Below are 26,840 nucleotides of genomic sequence, written 5' to 3' on the forward strand. Positions count from 1 at the left end.
GACACATTATGTAAAATACCCAAAAATTATAATGTCACCTTTAAGAAGGCCATGAACCACTTTCTACTTTTCTCAGCACCAACCATCTAAACATGACACCCAGAATGACTATATAACTATGTAGATATCATGAACCCACTATTTATTAACTTCAAAAGAAGGTAGGTATATTATTAATGATAACTAAGATAATATTGAGTACAACAGGCGGTGAAAATACGGGAACAAAATCATAAATATGAATACTTTTATATGAAATATCTTGTACTAGAATGTGATACTTGAACTTTTACTGAGTATTTTCATTTTATGCTACTTAAAACTTCGAATCAAATACATTTTGGATACCAATATTATATATAAATATTATTTAACAAGTAGTTCATTCTTTTTTGATGCCAATACTTAGGATTTTCAATACTTACAATTTACTTCCGATACGATTTTCAATGCAGGACCTTTACTTGTAACTGAATATTTTCAAAGTTTAGATGGATGGATGGATGGACCACTGATTTAACATATGATCTCAATACAGACAGATATTACAGGATTATTACCATAATAACAGGTACTTTATGCTAGTTATGATTGAGAAGGAAAACCTTTAGTAGTATCTATACTGCGTTTTGAACAATAGTACTGCTCACATTATTCAGTGGCTGGGGAAAGCCCCTCCCCTCCATAAGTAGGCTGTCCCGCCTCTGGCCTGGCCTAGATGCAGTGCCGTGACCCGGGAGGAAAATATCATGGTAGCAGATGCTTGGGAGAGGAAAGGGAGGGATTTGGCAAATAATCCAACAGTCTTAATCCCTGCATTCACAAAAGAAAAAGGATGTCCATCACTCTTTGTCACATCACTGAAAACAAAAACATTTAAAAACAACAAAAAAGCCGCAGAAGCATTGTGCCAATAAAAAGAAAAAAAACGTCTTTGGTTGGAGTGAAATTCTTTATAAAACAAATATGACTTTCTTTACATGATGGGTTATAGCAGTCTTATTATAGTCTTACCGAAGCTTTAGGATTGTATATACATTTATAAATAATGCAAACGTAAATCAAATCCTTCATAAGAAAATCGGACATTTGCTAAAATGGGACTGGAACAATGATGACATTTTCTAAATTAATTTAGCAGTAGTGCTACCAAAACTAGAAAAATATCAATACTATGAAAAACTCTTAAATCTCACAGCCTTATATACAACATAACTGAAATGACAGCATTTATATACATATGTACAGCTGGTTTGTGACAAAAATGCCTTGCTTATAAATGAATCAATACAGAAATAAATACATTTCTAATAAAAAATGTCATCTCTGAATACATTTGAACTTTTAATATTTTGTGTATCTGTATAAAAGGTAGGATTTACCTTTTTGTACAATTAGGAAATGTTTTTATTTACTTTTTTCTTATGTGTAAATAAATATTTTCATTTCTTCAGAAAACCCAATTTCCACCTGGGATAGATAAATATCTTTATTCTTTTTTCAGACAATGCAGTGTGTTTTGATGATCTGCTGGGCCATGTTCATGTTCCCGCTGGCCTGGTAGATGAGAGACAGGTTGAAGGCAATCTCTCTGCTCAGATCCACCTGATCGTCAGGGATACCCTGCATGGAGGGTCAAAAAGAGACAAAAAGAGGAAAAGATGTTGCGTTATTGAGGTCTGCTGGAGAATTGTGCACAAAAACTAGCAAAAAAGAAGACGTTTTGAAATGTAGTCACAATGTTACAGCAGACTGAGAACTCAATAGTAGGCAGTTATGTGATAAATAGTTATGTGATGTATGGATACACACCTCGAGTTTCTGAGCAGGCAGCTCCAGTGCCTTTTGATAATAATGTATAGCCAGATATGTGAGGCCCATCTGATGCAGCGCTCTGCCCAGGTTGTACATGCTCTCCTGACACACTCCCCGCAGCTCCACATACCGCCACAGGAAGGAGAAACCCTGAAAACACACACATTTTAATAGGAGAGTATGTCACTGTACAGGAACTATAGAAGGAGTATGATTGAGACTCTGTACCTGTAGCACCAGCGCATGGCGTTTGGCCACATATTTCTGAGAGGCCATGTGGAAGAAGGTGAGGCCCACACACAGGCTGTGGAGGGGGGTGTCGGGGTGAGTCTGGAAGGCCTGGACATACTGGCCTAAAAACAAAATGTGTTAGAGAATCACACCAATGGAAAACAAACAAATACTGCCTAATCTCACTCAAGAAACAAACAGGGCTAGCGGGACGATTTGTGGAAGACCTGAAAGTCCTGTCCTGTTCTGTCCTTTCCCCGCTCGTTCTGTCCTTTCCCCGCTCAGAGACCCAGGTCGTCGCACGCATCTCTGCTTGCCTAGCAGACATCTCTCGGTGGATGTCTGCTCATCACCTCAAGCTCAACCTTGACAAGACTGAACTGCTCTTCCTTCCGGGAAAAGATTGTCCCACTCTTGACCTAACAATCAACATCGGCACCTCTGTTGTTTCCCCGACTCAGACTGCAAGGAATCTGGGTGTGGTCCTAGATAACAAACTGTCCTTCACTGCAAACATCGCTGCTACAACCCGCTGCTGCAGATACACGCTTTACAACATCAGGAGGATACGTCCCCAGCTGACCCAGACATCAGCGCAGATTCTGGTCCAGGCTCTCGTCATCTCACGCCTAGACTACTGCAACTCCCTCCTGGCTGGTCTACCTGCATGTGCCATCCGACCTCTGCAGCTCATCCAGAATGCAGCGGCTCGTCTGGTCTTCAACCTTCCCAAATTCTCCCACACCACACCGCTCCTCCGCTCCCTTCACTGGCTTCCAGTAACTGCTAGAATCCACTTCAAGACACTGGTACTTGCGTACCATGCTGCGAATGGATCTGGCCCTTCCTACATCCAGGACATGGTTAAACCGTACACCCCAGCACGTGCACTCCGCTCTGCATCAGCCAAACAGCTCGCTGCACCCGCACTGCGAGGGGGACCCAAGTTCCCGTCAGCAAAAACACGTGGGTTTGCTATCCTGGCTCCAAAATGGTGGAATGAGCTCCCCATTGAAATCAGGACAGCAGATAGCTTACACATCTTCCGACGCAAACTGAAAACTCATCTCTTTAGACTCCACTTCGAGCGATAAAATTACTAACAAAGCACTTATATACTAATAAAGGGCTGGCTTTCTAAATGCCAGTTGAGTAGCACTTGAAATGTTTGGCTCTATGAAACCTGATGTACTTATATGATTCTGTTTTCTTAAAGGTTGTATCTTCCTGGTCGAATGCACTTATTGTAAGTCGCTTTGGATAAAAGCGTCAGCTAAATGCAATGTAATGTAATGTAATGTAATGAAAGCTAATTTAAATTATAGTAGCAATTCAAATCTATGGTTAACAATAAACAAACCTGGTCATCAGGAGAAGGATGCTGTAACAAACCATTTTGAACTTAAGTAGAATATAATACAAATCAATTAAATATAAAATGGTACCTAGGGCATGTTTGAAGCTTCCGGAGACCATGGCGTTGTGACCGCACAGGAAACACAGGGCGTGGTTGTCAGGATGCTTCAGCAGGAGGCGCAGACAGAAGCGATGGTGACGCTGGTGTTGGGAGGTGATAGTCAGCTGATGGGGAGAAAAAACATATAGACATTTGTTTTATTTCATAAAAACAGCCACATGAACAGGAATAGGTAGAAGATTGTTTGCTATTTAAATGAGCATTTACTACTCAGAGGGTCAGTGGTTCCATCCCAACACAAACAGTCAACTTGCCAAAGTGTCTTTGGGTAACTAACTTAAAATACCCACATTTCCCCCCCAGGCATGTCTACAGTATTGAAGTATATGCAGACCTGGTTGAAAATATTCCAAAGCTGAGGCTGATCCCGATTTTCCATCAACATCAATCTGGTGAGAAGAAGGAAACAGACACAAGACAATTTGAACAATGAACCCTCCATGTGAACGTCTGCCTGATGGAGCTGTACGCTTGACTCTACCTGATGTAGTTGTATGCTTTGTAGTAGTTGTGGTCGAGGATGGTGGCGGACAGGCCGAAGAACTCCAGCTCCTTCCTCCGCGGCTTGTTGTCGTAGAAGGAGTAGAACTCCATGGCAGACTCCACCAGCAGCTCAGACTCCTCGTAGCGCTTCACCTCGCTCATCGTCTGCACGCAGCTCACCAGCAGCTGCCACCAGTCCTCTCTGGACAGGACGTTGGTCTTACCTGGGGGCGAGAGGAGGCCAGCAGTATGAAATGTAATGACTCATAACAAGAGTGGATAAATAGATAACACTTTATATTGGCTTTATTTCATTTTCTACTTATCATAGATAGAATAGAATTGGGAGGGATGAAACCCTCTTTAATGGTCTCACAGCACACACAGTGAAATGTGTTCTCTGCTTTTAACCCATCCTAGTACCAGGAGTCTAGTACTAGGAGCAGTGGACAGCTATTGTACAGCGCCCGGGGAGCAATGGGAATGAGGGGGGAAGCGGGGTGTCCGGTGCCTTGCTCAAGGGCACCACGGCAGGGCAGGAGGTGACCTGGGACCTCTCCGAGTAGTAGGGGTGCAACAACTAATCGACTAAAATTGATTACCAAATTAGTTGCCAACTAATTCACTCGTCGATTCGTTGGTGACGTCATCACGTGTGTTTCACGCGCCGTTAAGCTCCAACGTTATCGATCTTTTTATCGGTACTGGAGACATTTAAAAAAGATATGTCATGTATTATTGCTACATAAACATTATATCGCAGTCTTAGTGTCGACAACTTGTTTCTAATACGCAAAAAGACAAACAAATGCGTCTATGATGTATTTTCGATCAGACGAGATCTCTCTCCCCCGTCTGTGTGCGAGGGGGCGGGGCAGTTTACACACACGCAGCTACTACATGCAGCAACACACACACACACACATGGAGGAGATGGCGGAGAGAAAGCGCTCCGAGGTGTTGTTAAACTTTACCCGTCTTGATGCTCGTTACCAAAAGTGCAATAAGAGTTTAGCATGTGAGGGCGATAACACGAGCAATTTGTCTAAACATTTAGCAAAAGTGCTCCACATCCAGACGGAGGAATGCACCGGGTTCGACTGTCTTTCTAGCAGCTCTGTAGCCCCCCTGTCCACGAGTAACGTTTCCACGTCAGGTGTTATGTATGCTAGCAGCAACACACGGAGTTAACTACATTATACAAACATGGGTTAATGATTAGAGGTAACTGAGTTATTTATTTTGTTAAAGTTTCAGTTATTCTGTTCACAGTTCTGTCATCACATTATTGAATACCATTTGTGAAAACATTGTCATTTCTTTTGATGTGAAATATTATTTATTTAATTTAAATAAAAAACTATGCTAATTTTGTTCAAAATGTGTTTAGTTAATTTATTAATAATATATGTTTTTTTGAATCAAGTATTCATCTTTATTGTCTTCATTGTTAGTTTCCACATGCCTAAAACAACCTCAAGCTAAATCTAAAAGTTGATTGCTAAATAAGATCTTTTGAGAAATTGTGCAAGGCATAATGGTCCGAATAGTCGATTCATCGTTTCATTAATCGATAGATTAATCAATTATCAAATTAGTTGTTTGTTGCAGCCGTACCAAGTAGCAGTCCACACTCCATATTTAGGTCAGGTCGGGGACTTGAACCGGCGACCCTACAGCTCCCAGTTCAAGCCCCTACTGACTGAGCCACTGCCGGACAATTACCTGTGTTGTCCAGATATGCAGCCTCATGATCATCAATCTCTGGCACCATGTCTTTAGACTTCACCAGTCTCAGGTGACTCTCCCCCGACAAGGTGACAGAACGCACACACACCTTAGCTCGCTGCATGGACACCTAACACAGAAACATCCTTTAATGACAGAATGAATGTCTGAAGCTTCTATGCGTCATATAAATAGCGGTTACTAACAAGTGACTAAATGAGACTACACTACACAACATTAGCCGCCTTTAGCTTAGCGGTGGTGACGTGAAGATGTGGAGTTCCTTAATAGCCTAGTGTTAGCTTTTTGTTTCTGTTGATTGCTTTTACGCTTTAACTATTATAAACAGTGTTGTGTGAGTGTTACCTTCAGCAGCATGGAGATCATAGTGATCATAGCATCCAGGTAGTCCTGTGTGAGTCCCTGGGTCTTCAGCAGGGTGGAGCGATGGAGAAGCAGCTTCAATTCCTACAACCACGGCACATATAGTGATGAGAGTATACACACAACACATACAACACACTGACAACTCAAAAATCCTGGCACCCTTTCAAATCCATAAAGTAGGACAACTTTGGATAACTTTGAGTTCTTTTGTAATAATGTATTGCCCATGAATTTAGTGATGGATCCCTGCTCATACCTTCTGTGCGGCTGAAGAGTCCTGTGCCAGAGTGTCGCTGTCGTACATGGACTCCAGAGCTTTGAGGGCGCAGTCGGGTCGGCCCAGCTGCTGCTGCAGGGTGGCCAAGGAGAGCCGCGCCTCCAGGTGCTGGGGGGCCATATCCACCACTTTAGTGTAGCTCTGTGCCGCCACCTCCATGTGTCCCAGCGCCTTCAGACACTCTGCAAAAGTGTCCAAATAGGTGATTATGATAACTACTATAATTAATAGCTAATTATATTTTTCTGCCATATATGCCCCCTCCTGCATGACAGTCTACAGATTGTGTTTTGTTCACTTTGACTTTCTGTCGGCCCCACCTGCGTGTCGGAGCCAGACGACGGCCAGGTTGTACTTCTCGGAGATGACGAGGGCGGACAGCAGAGGCAGAGCAGCCATGTACTCGCCCTCCTCCAGGTAGGCTTCAGCTACATCCAGGTACAAGTCCCCGATCTCCTCCTGACTCTGCTCCATCAGCGACGACACCAGGCCCTGAGGGGGGGGGGAGTTTGTAAAGAGATAGATGTTTTTTTTGTTTGTTTATTGAACATGTCAGAAACAAAGCGTTTACGACAAGTCTCCAAAAAAGTTTAAACTCAATGGTAAAAGTTAAGTTGTGTTTGCCTCCAGGGGTGTGATGACACGCAGGTGAATGAGGCAAACCATTAGCTTGGTCCTCAGGTCCACTGGGACACTGTCTGGCACTTGGACATCCCGAATTTCACCTGGGGAACAACACATCATTCTCAATAAGCGTAACAATGCACTTTGAATACAGTTAGTTTGTCATGGGTTTTGTGTTAAAGAATCGTCTATCTTAATCCATTGTGATTATATAAAGTACCCTTTGATAGTGACGACTAGTGTCTGCTCATCTCTGATAATTGCATAATAAGAAAAATAGTTACTCACCGTTCTCTTCTGCAGCTATTTCCTCTACAGTCTTCACAGTTGTTGAACATTCTTCATTCGTATTTGATTCTTCCTCAGTCGTCTTCTCCGCCTCCTTCTCTTCTTCCCTTGGTTCTACAGCATCTGGGTTGGATTCATCCCTGACCAAAACTATAGCTGCAAACTGGACCAGCACCTAGAAGAGCACACAGAGGACTCCATTTGCTTCACTAAGAAGAAACACACCTTTTATTCCTCTGAATGACGAGCAAACTGTTTATTCACTGAACACACACACACACCCGCAGGGCCTTGTTGTACTGCCGGTTGGAGATGAAGAGCTCGGCGGCCATGTTGATGAAGTCATCGCTGACCAGGTCGGGGTGTCGCGCAAGAGCTTCCTCAATTACCCCCAGAGCTGAGGGCAAGTCATTACTCTCATAGTAGCTCCTAAACAAAACACACACACACACACACACACACACACACACACACACACACACACACACACACACACACACACACACACACACACACACACACACACACACACACACACACACACACACACACACACACACACACACACACACACACACACACACACACACACACACACACACACACACACACACACACACACACACACACACACACACACACACACACACACACACACACACACACACACACACACACACACACACACACACACACACACACACACACACACACACACACACACACACCCTTATGACACTTTATTAAGGAAATACTGTGATAGTGGATGTGGTTTGTCTCTCAGTGTGTGTCCTGTACTTGGCCATGTCCTTGGAGAGCTGCATGAAGTGCTCCCCGTCCTCCATGGGCAGCAGGGACAGGATCTTGCGGTATCCGTCCATGCACTGTTTGTGTTCGCCCAGGCGCATGTGTAGGCTGGAGCGCTCCCACACGTAGCGCACGTTGGTGGGGTCATATTTAATAGCTGCAGAGGACAAGAGTGAACGGAGAACATTGATATTGACAGTAGGGCAGTACAACCACTCAATATTGCATTTTTTAATTGTTAAAAAATTAGGTGAAAGAGTTGTAGCTATGCTAACCCAGAGATAGGGAAGCAAAACACAATGATCCAATAAGTGGTGCGTGTTAGGTGTGGATTGATTCAAAAGACCATGATGAGAACAGCCTATTCAAATGTGTGGCAAACGTACTCCTAGAACCCCTTGCTAGACAAAGAATACACCATGGTTCTTCTCAATCTAAAGCCACTGACCCTTCGAGTAGCAGACGATGGCCTGTCGGATGTTGTCCTGCTCCAGAGACATTTCAGCCAGTCTGACCCACTCCTCGCAGTCTGAGGGGTTGAGATGGGCCGTGATCAGGCCGAACTGCAGCGCCTTCTCCATGTCCTCCTCATCCTCGTAGATCATGGCCAAGGTGGAGAAGGGCTCATAGGCCAGAGGAGCTGCAAGAGAGAGAGATTCAGGATTGGAGAAATATAAAAAAGAATAGCTAAAAGAAAACAACATACAAGTGGTCTCATACCCTGTCGTATGATCTCCATGCACATCAGGATGGCGTCCTCTTTCTCTCCTCGGGCGTAGCGGATGTTGGCCTCTCCCATCAGGCCTCTCAGAGCTCTGGGCAGCTTGCTGCGATGACGCCGCTCCTACACACACACACACACACACACACACACACACATTAAGTTGAACACTTGCACACATTCAAAGTTTGGAAACACACCTTCCAACTCTCGTCCTCACCTTCATCATCTTCTTGTTTTCTCGGTTCAGCTCCATCTCCAGGGCAAACACATCCCCCACTGCCACGTCTTCGTCCTCATCCATCGCTCTCTTCTTCTTCTTCTTCCTGCCTTTTTGTCTTCTTTCTATTGTCACCCCTGGCCCCTTCTCTGCCTCCTTTACCTCTGCCTCCTCCTCTATGTCCATCTCCATCTTCCCCTCCTCATCTTTCTCCGCCTTGTAATCCTGATCTTCTTCATCATCCACGTAGCTCAGGCTGTCCTCCTCCTCTTCCTCCTCCTCCTCCTCCTCTTCCTCCTCCTCCGGCTCTTCTGAAGATGCTGGTTCTGGCTTTTCTTCCAGCATGGAGGCGAAGGCCAGCTGGACCCCCGGGCTGACCCCCTCCTCTGTGAAGCGATGTGATCAACAGTAATAAATATAACAGATACGATACTAGTTGTATTCTTTTGTTGATTATTATTTTTGGAAAATCATTTATGGCGTACTTTATTGTTTGAGTTTGTTAAAGCTTTCAATGTTTTTCAGAAACAATATATAATTGAAACAATAACACTGTAAAGTAAAAACTGTACTTGAGACAGTTTTACCTATCTTTCCCGGGATAATGGAGGAGGTGGAAGGCTGAGCCTCCTCCTCGACACCTGCAGTTCCCTCCGACTCCTTAGAGAGGAAAACATATATTTACCTTCACCGTTTGAGCAACGTAACAGAGTCAAAATAAAAATCAAGCATGGAAGTATTGTCGTAGTAAATTATTATCAATTACATGTAAAGGGGCATACTGAGTTAGCTAGCTTGTTATGCTAACTTAGCTCTACTTTTGAGTGCTGCGGCTCTCCTTACCTTTGCTTTCCGCTCATCTCTCCGCTTGTCGAACTCCTCAAAACTTATCCTCCCCTCCAGGTAGTCTATGAGCTCCGCGCTGAACCCAGACATGTCTGTCTGCTGAAGACCCAGGAAATTCTTCTTTATCAAAATGTGTCCTGTAACATCCTAACTAACTCTCTATACAGCCATACTTGCTACTGACTGAAGTAAACAAAAATCGCCCGCATGCTACATACAGTCACGTGACCTGCAGAAACTTCCGGTATAGCGTGTCTTAAAGCACCACAGAAGAAGAAAGGTGTTTCTGGCGACCTTCAGCGGTGAAAGTAGGAAAGTACAAAACACTATTTTCTGAGCTTCAATTTAGCCTAATTACTGAAACTACAAATATTTAAATATATGTATTGTTACTTTATAAAAACTAAAACGGGGTTTTGACATTGAAAAGTAAAGGAGTGGATACATTTGGATGATATTTAAGTGATACAAACTCATACAGAGGCTCATCTGAATTAGCTGAAGTCTAATCGATTAGTCATTGTCTTTCTTGAGTTTGCTTCTGGTTATAATAAATAAATAACATGTTTAATATGCACATAACGTTCCATAAAGTAAGAACTTAATGTGCATAAAGCAAACACAACTGCAGAGCTCTTATACAGTAAACAGATTACAAAGGGACACTTTACATGTTCTTGTTTTGTCAAACCAACAATCCAAAATCTAAAGACACCCAATATAATTATATATATATACAAATACAAAGAAAAGCTGAATATTCTCACATTTGAGATGCTTAAGCTAGCAAACATTTAAATACAGTTAATTAAACAATGAAAAAAATGTATTGACTAATCAATACATCTAATATTTTTTAACAAATGAAAAGTTATATTCTAGGTACATTTTACTAATAACGCTTAGCCTACTGTATGCTTTTATATCATATTGATATAATATCTAATCAATGTAATTTAAGCAGCATATGGTATGTTTAGCGCATGTTTTGGCTTCTGTATTTGTTGTTCTACTGAAGAAAATTACAAATTATTTTACTATATGAAAGTGTAGCCCAAGCGTGAAATTTTGATATGACATGTTTGTTTTGTTATGAACAGGAGGGAGATTTACGTCAAAGCATATCTGCTTTTCCATTTCCCCCGAATCTATAACAGTAAGGCAGCGGCTGCTGTTCATTCAACAGGATCCTGCTGCTGACGTATGCTGCATTCTCCTTTTATCTCCCCTGTAAGAAACAGAGGGAACACAGAGGGATGGAGAGGAAGTGTGATGAAGGATGGTTTTATCAGTTGATGCTCCTCCTACTTATTTCCCAGTGTCCTTCCAATGTGTACCTGCTGCCTTTCCTCATCAACTTTAATTATGTCAGTGTGCTGGATGATGTTCCAACTTCGAGATGAATGCACCTGAAGGTAAGTAAACTTCATTATCCACAAATAATGACTATGTCCTGGGGATTTTGGGTATGAAAGCCTTTTTAGTTTATAATCTCTAAGGGACTGAGTTAAAAATAATTGCAGGGTCACACGTATACGTGTTTTTTTGTATGTCTGATTTTTCAGGTAAGGCCCTTTAATTTCGTCATGCAACAGATTTATATTTTATTTATCTGTATCTCTTGAGATTTACTCGCTAATCCCTTTTACACATATTTGTAAAAACATGCCTTGTGTGTACGTCATAGATGCATAATATTTTCAAAATGATGATCGTTCAGCAAAATATTATTAGGAATGCATTAGAGTCCCCCAACCCACAACAATAATGTGTAGTACTGTAACTTCAGCCCTGTTATATTTTGTGCCTTTTCACTGCAAATGTATCTTTTACAATCCATGTGTATTAATGAAGCAACAGGGAAGCAGTTTGAATCAATATCAGTGTGTAAACAGTGAACACTTGTTTGGGTGCGCGTGTCGATGTTTTTGTCCCTTATCAGGAACAATTCTTCCCTCTCAGTTGTTCAGCACAAAGGCTGCAGACTGAGCTTCATAACAACCTCTCTCCTCTCATATCTCCTTCTTCTCTTCAAAATAATGTAGTGTGTACTCAGTATTAAAACTATATACATCTCTCAGTATAGGACAAATTAAGTGGAAGATTTGAACACCTTGTTCACCACCGCCGGCTGAATGGTACAGTTGAAGGCTTCCCATGACTGAGTCTCCGCCTCCTCCCCATAATGAATGCGACCCCCGGCAGTTGCTCGGCAGAGATGCCGTACGGGTTCCTGCCCCGTCTGAAGGGCCTCTACATCGCAACTGAGCTCATCATCGCCGTGCTCGCCATCATCGGAAACTTCCTCGTGTGTCTGGCTGTCAGCTGGAACAAGAAACTTCACACGGTCACCAATTACTTCCTGGTGAGGAAATACAGTCCTGCAGTCTGTTTCATCCACATCTAAAATGGTGGATCTTAACATTCAAACCTGTGATTTAGGAAAACTGCAAGAAGTCCAGGGCTAAATATCTATATGTATCTAGATAAATAAATAACTGTTTGGATGTGTTCCAGTCAGGCTTTCGTCCAAACCACAGCACTGAGACTGCTCTTGTAAAGGTCTTCAATGACATCCACTTAAAAACAGACAGTGGCAGAACTTCAGTGTTAGTATTATTAGATCTCAGTGCTGCGTTTGACACTGTTGACCACAACATATTACTAGACCGACTAGAAAACTGCGTGGGACTTTCGGAAACAGTTCTAAATTGGTTTGAATCCTACTTAAAGAACAGGAAAAACTTTTCTATAGGTAAATACAAATCTGAGTTGACAAATATGACATGTGGGGTTCCTCAAGGCTCCATCTTGGGGCCTCTTCTCTTTAATGTCTACATTCTACCACTGGCTCAGATAATGACAAACAATAAAATAAGTTACTATAGCTATGCAGATGACACACACATTTACTTAACTATTTCACCAGGAGACTATTCTTCAATTCAAACTCTGAGTAAGTGCATTGAACAAATCAATGACTGGATGTGTCAGAACTTTCTCCAATTAAACAAAGATAAAACTGAGGTCATGGTTTTTGGAGCCAAGGCAGAACGTATAAAAGTTAGCGCTGAGCTTCAGCCTGCAATGTTCAAAATAACAGATAAAGCCAGAATAGTCATGGACTCTGACCTGAGTTTCAACAGTCACATTAAAACAGTTACTAAATCAGCCTACTATCACCTAAAGAACATATCAAGGATTAAAAGACAAATGTCACAGCAGGATTTGGAAAAACGTTTCCATGCTTTTATCTTCAGTAGACTGGACTACTGTAATGGTGTCTTTACAGGTCTCACAAAAAAATCTATTAGAAAGCTGCAGCTGATTCAGAACGCTGCTGCTCGAGTCCTCACTAACACTAAGAAAGTGGATCACATCACTCCTGCTCTGAAGTCTTTACACTGGCTTCCTGTGTGTCAAAGAATATATTTCAGAATACTGCTGCTGGTTTATAAAGCACTGAGTGGTTTATGCCCAAAATACATTTCTGATACACTGCTAAATTATGAACCATCCAGATCTCTCAGGTCTTCAGGGACGAGTCAGCTTTCTGTCCCCAGAGTCAGAACTAAACATGGAGAAGCAGCGTTCAGTTATGCTCCAAATATCTGGAACAAACTCCCAGAAACCTGCAGGTCCGCTGCAACTCTTACTACTTTTAAATCCAGGCTGAAGACTTTTCTTTTTGTCACTGCTTTTAATTGAAACTGAGCCGTTGTGTTCATCTGTAAAGTGGAACTTCTGTGTGAACTATTCATATCTTAAACTGCACTGTAACTTTTTATTCATGTACTTTTTATTCATGTATTTATTCTTTTAATGTTTCTTTTATTATCTTTTCTTTTTAATGACTGTTTTGAAATGCCATTGTCTGAATGTCTTTCATTTTTGTAAAGCACCTTGAATTGCCTTGTGTTGAAAGGTGCTTTATTTTATATAAATAAACTTGCCTTGCCCGCCTTGCCTAGATCTTATATGTTGTAAATATATTTAATTTTGTTGCATTATCGAGATTGAGGTATTTGACCCAAGATATCCTGACATTTTAATTAATCAATAACTATAAACACTTATCCAAAGGAATATAAGTGTGTTTTACTGTGTCTGTGAAGGTATCGTTGGCAGTGGCAGACACTCTGGTGGGTTTGGTTGCGATCCCCTGTGCGGTGCTCACAGACCTGGGTCAGCCTCACCACAACCTGCCGCTCTGCCTGGTGATGCTCAGCATCCTGATGGTGCTCACACAGGTAGGAACATCCACTAGAAAGTAACAGCAAAATCGTTTCAGCATCATTTTCTGATTTTCTGATTTCAAGATTAACGCTGGCCCTTAACACAGAATTGGAGGTAAGCGTTTCATTACAGAAGTGTTCCTTCCCTTCAAGAGCTCCATCCTGAGTCAGTTAGCAGTAGCAGCGGAGCGCTACATGGCCATCATCCTGCCCTTCCAGTACCAGCGCGTCATGAGCCCGAGGAACGCCCAGCTGGCCCTGCTGCTCACCTGGGGCCTGGGGGCCATCTCCGGCTGCGTGCCGCTCATGGACTGGAGAAGACAACAAGCAGGCTCTAGGTAAGAGATGAATGAGGAGCAGAGTGAGTGGTGCAGGGATGACGTGTATTTGTAGTCCAATCTAGGAGTTAGAATAGCAAGGCTCCCAGGAAAAGTGGGACATTCTCTGATTGGATTTTGGAATATAGTGCCTGACAATGTCATGTGACGTGTGCTTTTATATTATATAAATATGCCTCCCTTCCTTACCAGCTACTGTGTCTTCACTTGTGTGGTGAACATGAGCTACATGGTCTACTTCAACTTCTTCTGCTGTCTCCTGGTGCCACTGCTGGCCATGTTCATCATCTACGGCCACATCTTCCTCACCATCCGACGGCAACTCAAACGCATCGCTGTAGCCAGGGGGTCTTCAGAGAACACGAGAACTGCTGGTAGTGGGAGCACCGGGACCGAGGACAGTGGGAGTTCTGCTGCTTGGGGACACGACACAGGGAATAGATTCAGTAGACAAGCTAAAGAAAAGGCGGGAAAATGCAAGACTGAAGTGAGGGCTGTGGAGGAAGTGCAATCCAGCGTTGGTTCTCTTATTGACACTGAGACCACCGCTGTGTTTACAAATCCAGGACTCAGGTCGGCCTCGTCTGGGTCCAGCAGCTCCAGCTGTGGTGCGGCTGACCCCCGGCCAGGCGAGCCAAACGAGGTCAGATCAGGCCTCCGCTCCCGCCAGGAGGTGCGCAAAGCCACCTCCCTCTTCCTGGTCCTGTTTCTGTTCATGGTGTGCTGGATGCCCATCCACATCATAAACTGCGTGCTGCTGCTGTGCCCACAGTGCCAGGTGCCCATGTCGCTCACACTAGCGGCCGTTCTGCTCTCCCACGCCAACTCCGCTCTCAACCCCATCCTGTATGCGTACAGGATGAGGTCATTCCGACACACTCTGATAAGGATGTGGAGAGCATTGAGGAGCTTTAGGCTGAAACGCCAGTAAAGGTGTGGTTCTTTAGCAATTATTGTTTAAAAACGTGTTTTGCTGTCTGAGGATTTATTGGAGTTTTTGTACAAATATTATCTATTAAAAACAAATAACTTCTTATTTGACTATCATAAATATTGCTTACATGGCACATAAGGAATATAAGTGGTTTCTATGTAATAGTTGAATAAATTGATTTTATATTATATAAATTGCACTAGCCACTTTCTGTTAGATTGTTTTAAAAATACAAAATGCATTTATTGTACCGTGCCCATTCCGCAAAAAATAAAGACAATACACAGAGAATCAAATCAACATAACTGCGTGCTTTATTGATATACAGTAAAGCATTTTATAATACAGTAGTAAGGCATATATTTGGTGGAATCTGATATGTTGTGAAGTATTGAACTGTGTTATTTAAAAAATGATGCGAGAATGAAACACAAACGTTAGACATGAAAAATAAATCGAATTCAGTGTCTGGATCAGAACAAAAGCCTCTTAGATCATGCCGCGAGAATATGACGCCAAAAACAAACGAGTGTATGAAGCCGCGCGACTTCTTAGTGGTTACACATTAAAGAAGGATGAGCTGTATATAGTCACACATGCTAATATTGAACACCTCACACGGCACCAAACAAAATAGCTTTTTAACCGAGGACAAAAAGACACTAAAATAAAAGCATCCTCCACACAGAAAACACATATCTAGTATGTCCCAGGTCTGACAGTAGTGCACACTGATTCATTTGTGTGTGAAATGTTTTGAGACTGGTCGTAAAGCTCTGATAGAGATGCATCGGAACATTCAGATTGGAGGCTCTACAGTGAATCAGAAATAACTAATAAATAATAATCTGAAAGGTGTTGAGAGTGCATTAGAAAAAATGCCGGGCTTTGATAATTTAGACGAGGTAGAGCTTACTGGGCCTCCTAAAATATTTCTCGGTTAGTGTTCAGAGGGATGAATTCCTTTAAAATAATCTCAGCTAGCAGCCTTGCAGATTTAAAATCACATTCTTCTTACAGTACTCCAGTCAGCTTAGAAACCAACACTCAAGAGTACCGCGGGTCCTCAACCGGCCCTAAAGAGACACTCAGAGAACATCGTAGAGATAAAAGATGTACCAGTGCAATAATCAGGACGTCTTTCTGAAGGACTGTGTCCAGGCCTGATTCAGAACTGATGATGAATATCAGTTTGGATATAAAAGATGTAGCTTCCTTTTCCCCTACAAAAAAGTTGCATTATGGGAAATGTATGAGTCAGTGTGTTTAAAGCTGGAGACATATCAGCGTAACAAATTGACTTCAGCTGCAGCTTTTTCCCCAAATTTGGGGTAAAGTATCACTTATATTAAGTTTGAAAATGATGCATTTTAATAATATGTTAGTTAAAGATGAATCACATAGTACAAAAATCTAAATAAAATGTATATTTGTTTCCGTAGGGTTGCCGCACTCTAGGACTATCTGGTGCTTAAGAGAAAGATAATCTGAGTAAAATCTAAATGATGTCTAATTCTTGCCCAATATGTGCATTAGGTATGTAGTGACGTGTCTCAGTTCTGAATCAGGCCAATTCCAACATCTGTCTACACTGATAAAAACGAATTCAGGTATAAAAACTTTTGTAAATCATAGGAATTATGAACTCACTGATGGATGGAGCGACGGACGGACGAATGCATGATTCAAACATGGGGTTTGTCAGCCAAAGCAACGTCAAAGCTGTAATGCAATGTGGAAATTAGGCACCACCACACACACACACGCACGCACACACACTCACACTCACACACAGACAACGCACTGTAAAGATCCAGGATGCCTGCATTACCTTGACAGTAGTGTACGCTGTTATAGAAATTCATTTTCCTCTTAGAAAGCACCCTTATGATTACAATCATTCTTTTTCTTTTTTGATACAAATGTCTGAAATGCTTTAGCCGTTTCCCCAATTACAAAAAGATGGCCACACTAAACACACTGATTTGTATCTCTCTTTGCACCCACCCCCCCTCTTTTTTTTTATACAATTGCATAGAAGTTTAAAAACCAGCCTCTGTTATTAATAAAACAACTTCAGGACGTTTTAAGAAACTACTTAAATCTACAAGGTATAATGTTTTTCTTTTGTTTGTTTTTTAACGTTGCTGGAACCGCGATCCTTCACAAAAATAGACGTTTATATATTCTCTTTGTAAACTGTGTTTCCAATCCAGTTGTTTGACTAGAAAAAGCATGCGATAGGTAGGAAAGGAGGGGAGGAAAGGAAGGGGGGAGGATAAAGGGGGGGTCAGAAGGGCAGGGCCTCGTGCTGTTCGGCGCTCTGCTCGTCTGTCATCAGGCTGACCAGCGACTCCATGGCCCGGCCCACACCGTCGGCCATGTGGAACAAACTGCCGACACCTGGACCTGGAGAGAGACCAAACAAAATCAGAAACACTGACTAACACCGCAAAGGTGACACAAGAAGCTGAAAACGGCTGGTATGGGTGATACTTGTAGATTCAAATGAAGAAACGTCCGCAGAAGTATAAACATTTTAATGGTGTAGCTGCTAAATGTCCTTAAATCTGTCACCGAGGCACCAGGAAATGACTCTAACATGGGAGAAAGCCCAATGTCCAGCTCATCATTTCATTTTCAATAGAGATGTCCCGATCCGATCACGTGATCGGGGATAGGAGCCGATCACGTGATTTTCAAAAGATCGGAATCGGGAGAAAGAAATCGGGGATCGGGATTTTTTTAAAATTATTTTTAAATACTTTTTTTAATTTTTTATTCAATATTACAAAACAAAAATGACCATGTTCAAGTCTTAAAGTCATCCTGAGGCCTTAGTTTTGGTTTCAAATTACAGAACATCATGTATGTGTTGCTTCTTTGGGGCTTGTTTTCATAGACCTGGTTGCTTATTTCTCTCAAATCTGGCAACAGAGTGAGCAGGGCGCAGTGTCTAATTGTAGCAGTAAGCTAACGAGCACTGATAAGCTTTATTTTGTTTTGATCCAATGCTGCACAACTGAACTGATCCAATGCTGCTGTGAAAAAAATAACCTTTAGGGACAACTTGAATGCTTTTTTTTTTTTTTTTTTCTCTTAATGCATTGCATAAAGATCGGATCGGGAAAGATCGGTATCGGCAAATTGTCAAAATCAAATGATCGGAATCGGATCGGGAGCAAAAAAAGGTGATCGGGACATCCCTAATTTTCAATGATTTAAAGTTAAACATAAAATAAAATGGCTTCACCTTCCCTTTTGCCCTGGTAAAAAAAACATGTCTTCCATCTGTCTTCCAATAAATAACAAATCCCCTGGTGCCTGAAGCTGCTTTCAAAATAAAAGCATCAACTCAATAATGACTATTAGATATTACAAAAGAATGACTAGCTTCAACCCATGGGTTTACTATCTATTTGTTCTATATGGTTGATAATATGTATATCAAACTTCCTCTTGCATATATTTTGCTTCAAGTACAAAAGGGCCAGGTTCCATTTCTGTGGACGCTCATATTTTAAACAGATTAAACAAATCAATGTAGTGAAACGTGTGGTTATGAGGCTACACTGAGAGCACAGAGACAATGGACTGCACAGCAAAATAAACATGTGACAGTAACTAAACTTACATTGTGGAGATATTCTAATGTCCTGTTCTATATGAGACGTTATTGGAAGCCACCATTCGAAGAAAAATATGATGAAGGCCTTGCATGTTATTGCCAACCCCCACATTGTGAACTGATGTGTGACATTAATAAATCCCCTCATTCCAGATCTACATGTTGGCTGGCGCGCGCGCACGCACGCACGCACGCACGCACGCACGCACGCACGCACGCACACACACACACACACACACACACACACACACACACACACACACACACACACACACACACACACACACACACACACACACACACACACACACACACACACACACACACACACACACACACACACACACACACACACACACACACACACACACACACACACACACACACACACACACACACACACACACACACACACACACACACACACACACACACACACACACACACACACACACACACACACACACACACACACACACACACACACACACACACACACCTCCCTACTGTGAGAACAGAGCGTAGGGAGACAGAGGAGGGAAAGGAAATTAAAGGCAGTGAAAGGGAGGGAGGAAAGATATTAGATTTTCAACATGACGTCCCACTCTGTTGTTTATTTTTTGCATCGAATACAACAGCCGTTTCCATTATTAAACCAATTATGAAATCGTCTTGTGAGTTTTTGTTCCGATAGTGGTGCATGCATACACATGGCTTTTGCATGATGAGGAGGTGGAGATGGAGGAAGGTGAGCAACTAACCTCTCACGGGTATCCCCTTCTTCCTCCTGGCTCAGGGAGAAAACAAGGAAAGGAAGAAAAGAAAGGCAGAAAGAGGGAAACAAATCAGCTTTGTGTCGCTAATAGAGAAAAAGAAAGGGGGGGGTAATGCTTCATTTAAGGACTAATGTAACTCAATTTAGGGTCAGAAATTGATTTGATTATGCACATCTTAAAACAGTGATGGCCATTTTGTATATGTTTTTTATTTATTAAGCATGTCAACTAGTTCACTTCATAATAGTTATCTCTCCACTTTTACTGACTTTAAAGTTGCCAGTTTGACCTTTCTCTAAGTTGTATCCCTTAAGAAAGGATTCATTCTCCTATTTTTGTTCTACTTTTCAGGAAATATAGCAGGATTGTATCTATGATGGGAGTTTGTAGAGAAAATTGAAAATATTGCATGTAAGAAATGGTGGTGTTAGTGTACTGTACCATGGCTATGAGGAAACGAATTGTTGAGCTGCTCCATCACTTCCTCCAGACCAGATGCATCCTGGGAAGGGCTGGACAGTTCGTCATCACCTGAAACAGGAAGACCATTTTTAGAACTACAGGCGGCTGAAACTAATGCTGAGTCATGGTCTCACACACATTAAAACAGTTCATTGTAAGTTTAAGATGTGTGTGTTCTCACCCATGGTGTCATTAGTCTGGCTGGCGGCCACACGCAGCAGGGGGAGGGACGAGTCGGAGCGCTGCGAGGAGGTGGAGGGGGAAGAGAGGGCGGTACCGTTCACCTTGGAGTCCGTCTGAGACACACACACACACACACACACACACAAATTAAATACACATTGGCATCCAAGCCACACAGCTTAATTACAGGAGTCAAAATTGATGAAATAAACTATAAAAGAAAATGATAGCTTTATTGCATTACTGGTCAGGTTATGACATCATTGGATTTTATTACATTTTCTGGCATTTTAAAGACATTATTACATAATTGGGTACTTCAGTTTGTGAGTTCCTGTGTCTGTATCGGCTCCATGTTGTGTTCCTGTGTATGAACCTGCTCTAGTTTTGTTTGTGTGTGTGTGTACCTGCTCCAGCAGCTGCCTGAGGCGGTGTAGTTGTGACTCCAGCTGTTTGTTGTGATCCTCCAGGATCTGCATGCGGGCCTCCAGGCGTCCTTTGTGCTGACGCAGCAGTTTGGCCTCTGCGATGAGCTCGGCGTCGCGGACGCTCTGCGGCGACGCCGGCATCATCTCCGGGGGCGACGGCAGCGGAGACAGGCCCTTCCTGTCGTGGGCCTTCTTCAGACGGTCGTACTCCGACTGCAGCTTCCTGTGGAGAGGACAGCAGGAGGATCAGTCACATGTGAAGCAATAAACACACAGCTATGGGGAAAGGTCACTCTGTCCTGTCACTCACATGTTCTCCTGCTCCAGGTCGTTGAGTACCCTCTCCAGCTCCCCCTTCTCCTCCGTCTCCATGGAGATGAGTATCTGGGCGGGGCTGCGGGGCTGGCTGAGGGGAGAGCCTTGGTTCAGGGATTGGCAGTAGTGCTGGATCAACATGTGCTCGTCATCGCTGCACACACAGACAGAGAGAAAATGATTTAATTGAAAGAGAACAGAAAAAAACACCACAGAAGAAGAATCTATGAAACAGAGGGGATCGTACAACACATTTCTCCGGACATTAGATAGAAATTGGGAACACTTTAGGAAGTGTTTGTGTGGTTGTGTGTATTGAGATGCTGCTGCGTTCACTGCCCTGCTTTCAGCTCGTTCATTGTGAACACTGTAGGAGCTGCAGATGTGTGGCGTTTGAAGATTACTGCTCACATGAAAGTAAAACTCATTATGGGAGCAGTGTTAAGCTCTCAGTCTCTAGATGCTCCCTGCTCATCTTTTTCTCTTCATCATTCCACTTGTAAGTTACGTGGATATATTTATATTTTTACTACTTTAATTTCAGGGTTACGTTTTCATGTCAGACTCCTGGCACTTATTGTACGAACTTTGATCTTTTTTGCCCCTGATGGGACATTTACTTGCAGCTAGACTAAATATAGAACGCACAGACTTAGGATATACAGTATATAACATAGTTCATGGACAGTGAGGGAACAATCTATTCAAATAAGAATCAAGAATTGTATCTTCTAAGACTATTAATAGATTGATCAAATTCCCCTAAATCAAAATATGTGATGATAGAAACACAATAAAAACCACAACATGGGGTTGTATCCAGAACATTGAGCATTATGTAACATTCATCACAATGAGCCAATGTAAACAAAGAAGGCGGAGCCAGTTGACACACAGCCAATCAGTGAGTGAGGTCAAAGCAATCAGAAAGCGGTTCTCACATGCTCTCATTGGGTGAGATACTGTCATTCAGATAAGAGCCATTACGATTCTCCATTTCTGCTAACCTGCGGAGGGGGGGGGGAGAAACAGAGCAGTCAGTACCAGAACCACACGCAGCACGTTCTGAGGGCAGCGGACCCCTCAGAGCAGAGTTAGGATTTCCTTTGCTCCGGCATATGCTGTAATCATTTCGCCCTGTGTGCATCCCTCTGTGAGCGTCACTCTGTTGCATTTTATTTGATAGCGTTTACAACTGATGCACGATAAACTCAAGTTACACCTTTTTTTTACAAGTTGGCTTATATTGCCTTAAAGGACCCTTGTGAAAGAGGCAACTGGAAGACAACTAACACGTAAAACTGCTGTTTGTTTTGACTTAATTGTCCGACAGCCTTTAAAACATTGATTTACAGCAGTCTCATTAGTCACAAACACTGCAATAGTACTGTATGTCATGTGGGAATCGAAAATACTTTGACATTTGGGTTTTTAATTTGTCTATATTTTGAGATATGTCTCTGAATGGTATGTTTTTTATTTTTCCATTTATCTCCACTTTTTTGTATAGGGGCAAGGGGGGTGGATAGCTATATGGGTGGCACTAGAAATAAGTTAAAAAAACATGTGTTACGTAATTTTGTTGAATCACAAAAAACTAACTAAAGACAAGCCCTTCTATCATGATGAAGCAAAAAAGCCAGAGATTGAAATGGCCGTGTCGCTATCTCCACTAGATCAGTTGCCGGTGTTTGGAGTGTGTGCCCAGAGCGTAAAGAGATTTCGGGGGCTTTATCAGCTTGGATAAAAAGAAGAAGCTTGGTGCTTGGCACTGAGTGTTTAGGCAGATGGAGTGTGACAGGCCGGTGTGTGTTTGTGCTCATAATCTGCTGCGCTACAGAAACAAGATAACCTCGTGGTTCGGAGGATCACTCCAGGCTTAATGATGTTACTTCTCCGCCCTACCACCTCCCTTTAATCGTGCTATCTGGAAACCAACAGATCTATGCGCGACAGGGGGAGCGTGGCTCAGCGTGTGTTTGTGTCAGTGTATTTATACGTGTATGTGTGTGTTATCCCAAAGGCAACAGTGAGTCGTGTCAAACGCTCTCTGGCAGGGGTCAGGGGTTCAGCCTCACACTGACTCCACTGAGGAATGCACGGAGGGAAAGTAAAAGCACCAATACAAATACAGGGGGGGGGGGGGGGCATTTCCAGTGGTGCAAAGTAACTGACTGATTCAATAAGGGATTGATTGCCTGCTTGATTGACTCACTAGGGTTGATGTTGCTTCTAGTTCCTCAGTGGTGCATTCTGGGAGCAGTAAGCGTCCCTGCACAACACTGAGATGTTTTGCATTGAGGGATGTCTCTCCTCTGAGTTCATCATTAATGACGTTTTAAAGCACATGCTGGTGAACTGGATGGCACAGGCAACATCTCAGGAGCATTAGCTATTATGGCTAATTCACCATAAAGCCAATGCATCACTTTATCATGTTAACAGACTCTAATATATGCAAAGGGATATCTTGACATTTTCCTGAGCAAATTTGTCATTATTACCCGGCTAGTCAAATAATTGTAGCACATTTAAAAAGCATATTTAAGTAGTTTTCTTTTATGCGAAATCCCCTGCCGTGATTTCACTTTAAAAAGGGATAGTTTGAAGTGGGGTTTTATAAGGTACTTCTCCTACAGTAGATAGCGTTCGGCACTCCCCAAGTTTGGAGAAACAGACAGGAGCACCTGCAGGAAGCTAAGAAAAATCAATATCATCTTAAGTGCACGCTATATTTAGAATATTTTCACTGCTTTACCTTGCTGTCAGACAGCCTTTTTCAAGGGGGAGCTGAACCCTTTTTGTTCTCTTCAAAGCTGACAGACTCCTTTGACAAAAAACATGATTTTACCCTGCAGGACACAGGATTGCTGGTCTGGCAGGATTAAAAAGTGCTCAGCTCAACAGAATGGTAAAGCAGTAAAACTGATATTGTTGAGGTGGGCGGTCCTCAGCAGTACATAGCTTAGCATCCTGAGGCTACTCCTGTCTGCTTTGATAAACCCTCATCGACTGGAGGTAAATCATTGACTATGACACTTCATACGACCTTACTAGATAGAGACGTCACATACAGTGCCTGCTGACACCACATTATAATATAGTTTATCAAGGTATCCCAAAAAGATTCAACAATCATGCATCAACTACTTTCAAACCACACTAACATATACAGCCATTCATATGTTGAATATTCATCTAGAATGAGTTGTTCTAGCTCTTAAAAGGTACTTGAATGCACCACTGATTTTAAAGTGTATCAGTTGCTGTTCTTATTTCTTACATTCTCTCTGTGGGGTATATTATCTCTACTAAATTCCTGGGACAGTAACGTATAGACCTTAATGTAGATGGAAGACATACAAATGCCAGTTTAGTTTCCAGTTAACCCATCAGTGAAATATATTACACGACACAATTGGCTTATATATTAAACAACATAGAATACCATTGGACTGGCTGTATATGACAGTTGGTTCACATCTGTAATGTGAAGATGACTTATATAGACTCACTGTGTTGCAAACAATTGCTTTAAGTCTCTCAAACATGCCCGAGTAGGTAAATGAGAGTTATGTGACTTTACACAGCGCTCATATGTAATTTAAAGAATTAAAAAAGCTCTTTAATAATCAGCTTTTCCATCTATTAAGTGTAATAAAAAGGAAATGCTGAACCAGAGTTCCCCTGAAACACGTCAGCAAGAAATGAGGGCAGCCGATCCCCTGTGAGTTAACGGCTGCATGAACACAGCTTTTGTATTCTCCATCACATCAATCCAAATGCTTCTGGTGTCTGGAATCACAGGGAAGGTGACTTCAGTTGGCAACACTGTGAGTCTACGCTGCTTGGAGCTGCTGTGAATGCAGAGAGTGTGTTACCGGTTGGCGTAGTGCTCGATCCGAGTGTGTGTGTCGTCGTGAGAGAGCTGAGGGGACGATCCAGGCCTGCGACACAGAGAGAGAATGGAAAACTAAGGTTTGACACTTTTTCATGTAAACGTGTGTCTGTTAAAAGCCAATACATTAGTTTTCACCACGAAGTAAAGGTGGAGGAGTAAGAACAATGTCAGGATAATCCAATTTAACATGATATATGCCAGACTCTTGAAGCACTGAGGGAATATTTGTCTTGCACTTCTAAGTTTTCATTCTGAATGCAACTGGTGTTTCTTTCTGTGTACATGTGTGTGTTCTGCAGAGGAATGATGATGACGCACATGCATGTGGTATTTGTTATTCAGGTTACTAAAATGAGCTAGATAATAAATGTAGCTATTAAACACAGACTGCCGATCTGTTTAAAGTCAGAATCCGAGAAGAGACTCATCCTGAATCACAGATCTGCAGGGAGGTGGAGTTGTGTTTGTTTTGGATTTAAAGAATTCAATGTTATTAAGTATTGTTGTGAGTGTTTGAGCGTGTATGTGTGTGTGTGTGTGTGTGTGTGTGTGTGTGTGTGTGTGTGTGTGTGTGTGTGTGTGTGTGTGTGTGTGTGTGTGTGTGTGTGTGTGTGTGTGTGTGTGTGTGTGTGTGTGTGTGTGTGTGTGTGTGTGTGTGTGTGTGTGTGTGTGTGTGTGTGTGTGTGTGTGTGTGTGTGTGTGTGTGTGTGTGTGTGTGTGTGTGTGTGTGTGTGTGTGTAAGGAACTCACGCATGGTCTACAGGCCAGAAGTTGATCAGGGTAACAGGACTGAAAGACAAAAAAACACAGATGATGACACATCACAGCAAGGCATGATGGGAGCTGAATCATGAAGGGCAGTCATCATTGGTCATTATGAGCCAAAAGAACCCGTATGTGTATTTAGAGCCAAAACTAGAATGATGTGGATTTCCATAATCTTAAGTATTCATCCTCTTAAGATGCTTATCTCTTTATGGTGTTTCAGTTTAATGCTCCTTTTTTCTTAGCATGATCTGTGTGTGAGAGACCCACGTTTCCATGTTGTCCCCCTCTAGGATGGTCTGCACGGGCAGGTAGCCCATGCGGGGGTGTTTGGCGAAGTAACGCTTGGTCCTGAACTTGTTCTTCAGCACCTTGGCAAAATCCCTGACATCCTCCCCTGACGTAGTCTGCAGAGAGACAGGGCACAAAGGGGGCATTGTTCATTCATGAAAGTGGGGCAAACACACACACACGCACCTTGTAGAACACGTCTCTATTATTTCAAGCCCTTTTTTGCTCTTATTCACACATCTAGCGAGTGAAGTTAGCTTTGGAGGCTAAAGTGAGTCCTTCATATGAAGACTCTGAAGTGCAGAGGCCTAGAATATGGTTTTCACTTCATAACCAGCGCATGAACATTATTCAAGAAGTCTGGCACCCTAACATTTCCATTATCCCAATTTTCCGACACACAATGCAGAGCAGGAATATAAATACATTCATACCGGAGTGCAGTACTCCACCATGGGGTACTGCATCTTATGTCCCTTGGCGACGCGACCGGAGAAGAAGCAGCTTTGGCAAATGTCATAGTTGAAATGCTTCAGACTCCGATATCTGGGGAAGGAAAGCAGGGGAGGTCAAGAAAGCCCAGACAAAAGGAGGAGGGTTGGAGAGATGTGGGAGTGAAAAGAAAAGAGAGCAAGGAGAAAAAGGGAGAAGGTGGAGAAGCAGGAGGAAATAAAATAAAG

The 26,840-nt window shown here is 42.5% G+C and overlaps 3 protein-coding genes across 16 annotated transcripts in view; 1 reads left to right on the forward strand and 2 right to left on the reverse strand.

Annotated features, from left to right (window-relative positions):
- Positions 1-933: 933 nt before the first annotated feature.
- Positions 934-10,142, reverse strand: gtf3c3 (general transcription factor IIIC, polypeptide 3). The gene is made up of 19 exons (XM_079672711.1): positions 9,902-10,142; positions 9,646-9,718; positions 9,059-9,444; positions 8,838-8,961; positions 8,566-8,757; positions 8,109-8,274; positions 7,592-7,739; positions 7,311-7,485; positions 7,023-7,123; positions 6,719-6,890; positions 6,378-6,580; positions 6,101-6,202; positions 5,732-5,864; positions 4,005-4,230; positions 3,858-3,912; positions 3,492-3,627; positions 2,044-2,168; positions 1,813-1,965; positions 934-1,623 (listed from the first exon to the last, which is right to left on the reverse strand). Exons 1-19 carry the CDS (start codon positions 9,992-9,994, stop codon positions 1,501-1,503), a joined length of 2,886 nt encoding a protein of 961 aa, XP_079528837.1. The 5' UTR covers positions 9,995-10,142; the 3' UTR covers positions 934-1,500.
- Positions 10,143-10,286: 144 nt separating this feature from the next.
- Positions 10,287-15,453, forward strand: LOC307034022 (adenosine receptor A1-like). The gene is made up of 5 exons (XM_079672713.1): positions 10,287-11,319; positions 11,986-12,269; positions 14,020-14,154; positions 14,293-14,477; positions 14,670-15,453. The coding sequence occupies exons 2-5, from the start codon at positions 12,090-12,092 to the stop codon at positions 15,406-15,408; spliced, it is 1,239 nt and encodes a 412-aa protein (XP_079528839.1). The 5' UTR covers positions 10,287-11,319; positions 11,986-12,089; the 3' UTR covers positions 15,409-15,453.
- Positions 15,454-15,702: 249 nt separating this feature from the next.
- dmd (dystrophin) overlaps positions 15,703-26,840 on the reverse strand; it is a 179,903-nt gene continuing 168,765 nt past the window's right edge. For 12 of the 14 annotated variants that reach the window (XM_079672706.1, XM_079672702.1, XM_079672700.1 and 9 more), the window contains 10 exons: positions 26,595-26,706; positions 26,140-26,276; positions 25,855-25,893; positions 25,085-25,150; positions 22,145-22,210; positions 21,199-21,357; positions 20,868-21,111; positions 20,459-20,573; positions 20,257-20,346; positions 15,703-17,820 (listed from right to left, as the gene is read on the reverse strand). In XM_079672706.1, the coding sequence (XP_079528832.1) occupies positions 17,702-17,820; positions 20,257-20,346; positions 20,459-20,573; positions 20,868-21,111; positions 21,199-21,357; positions 22,145-22,210; positions 25,085-25,150; positions 25,855-25,893; positions 26,140-26,276; positions 26,595-26,706 (1,147 nt within the window). In that variant the 3' untranslated portion in view covers positions 15,703-17,701. Of the gene's footprint in view, positions 17,821-19,800; positions 19,827-20,256; positions 20,347-20,458; positions 20,574-20,867; positions 21,112-21,198; positions 21,358-22,144; positions 22,211-25,084; positions 25,151-25,854; positions 25,894-26,139; positions 26,277-26,594; positions 26,707-26,840 lie in introns of all 14 variants that reach the window. The other 2 variants (XM_079672705.1, XM_079672703.1) reach the window with 2 other exon arrangements.

The sequence above is a fragment of the Notothenia rossii genome (assembly GCF_949606895.1).
Source record: "Notothenia rossii genome assembly, chromosome: 3".
Taxonomy (NCBI): Eukaryota; Metazoa; Chordata; class Actinopteri; order Perciformes; family Nototheniidae; genus Notothenia; species Notothenia rossii.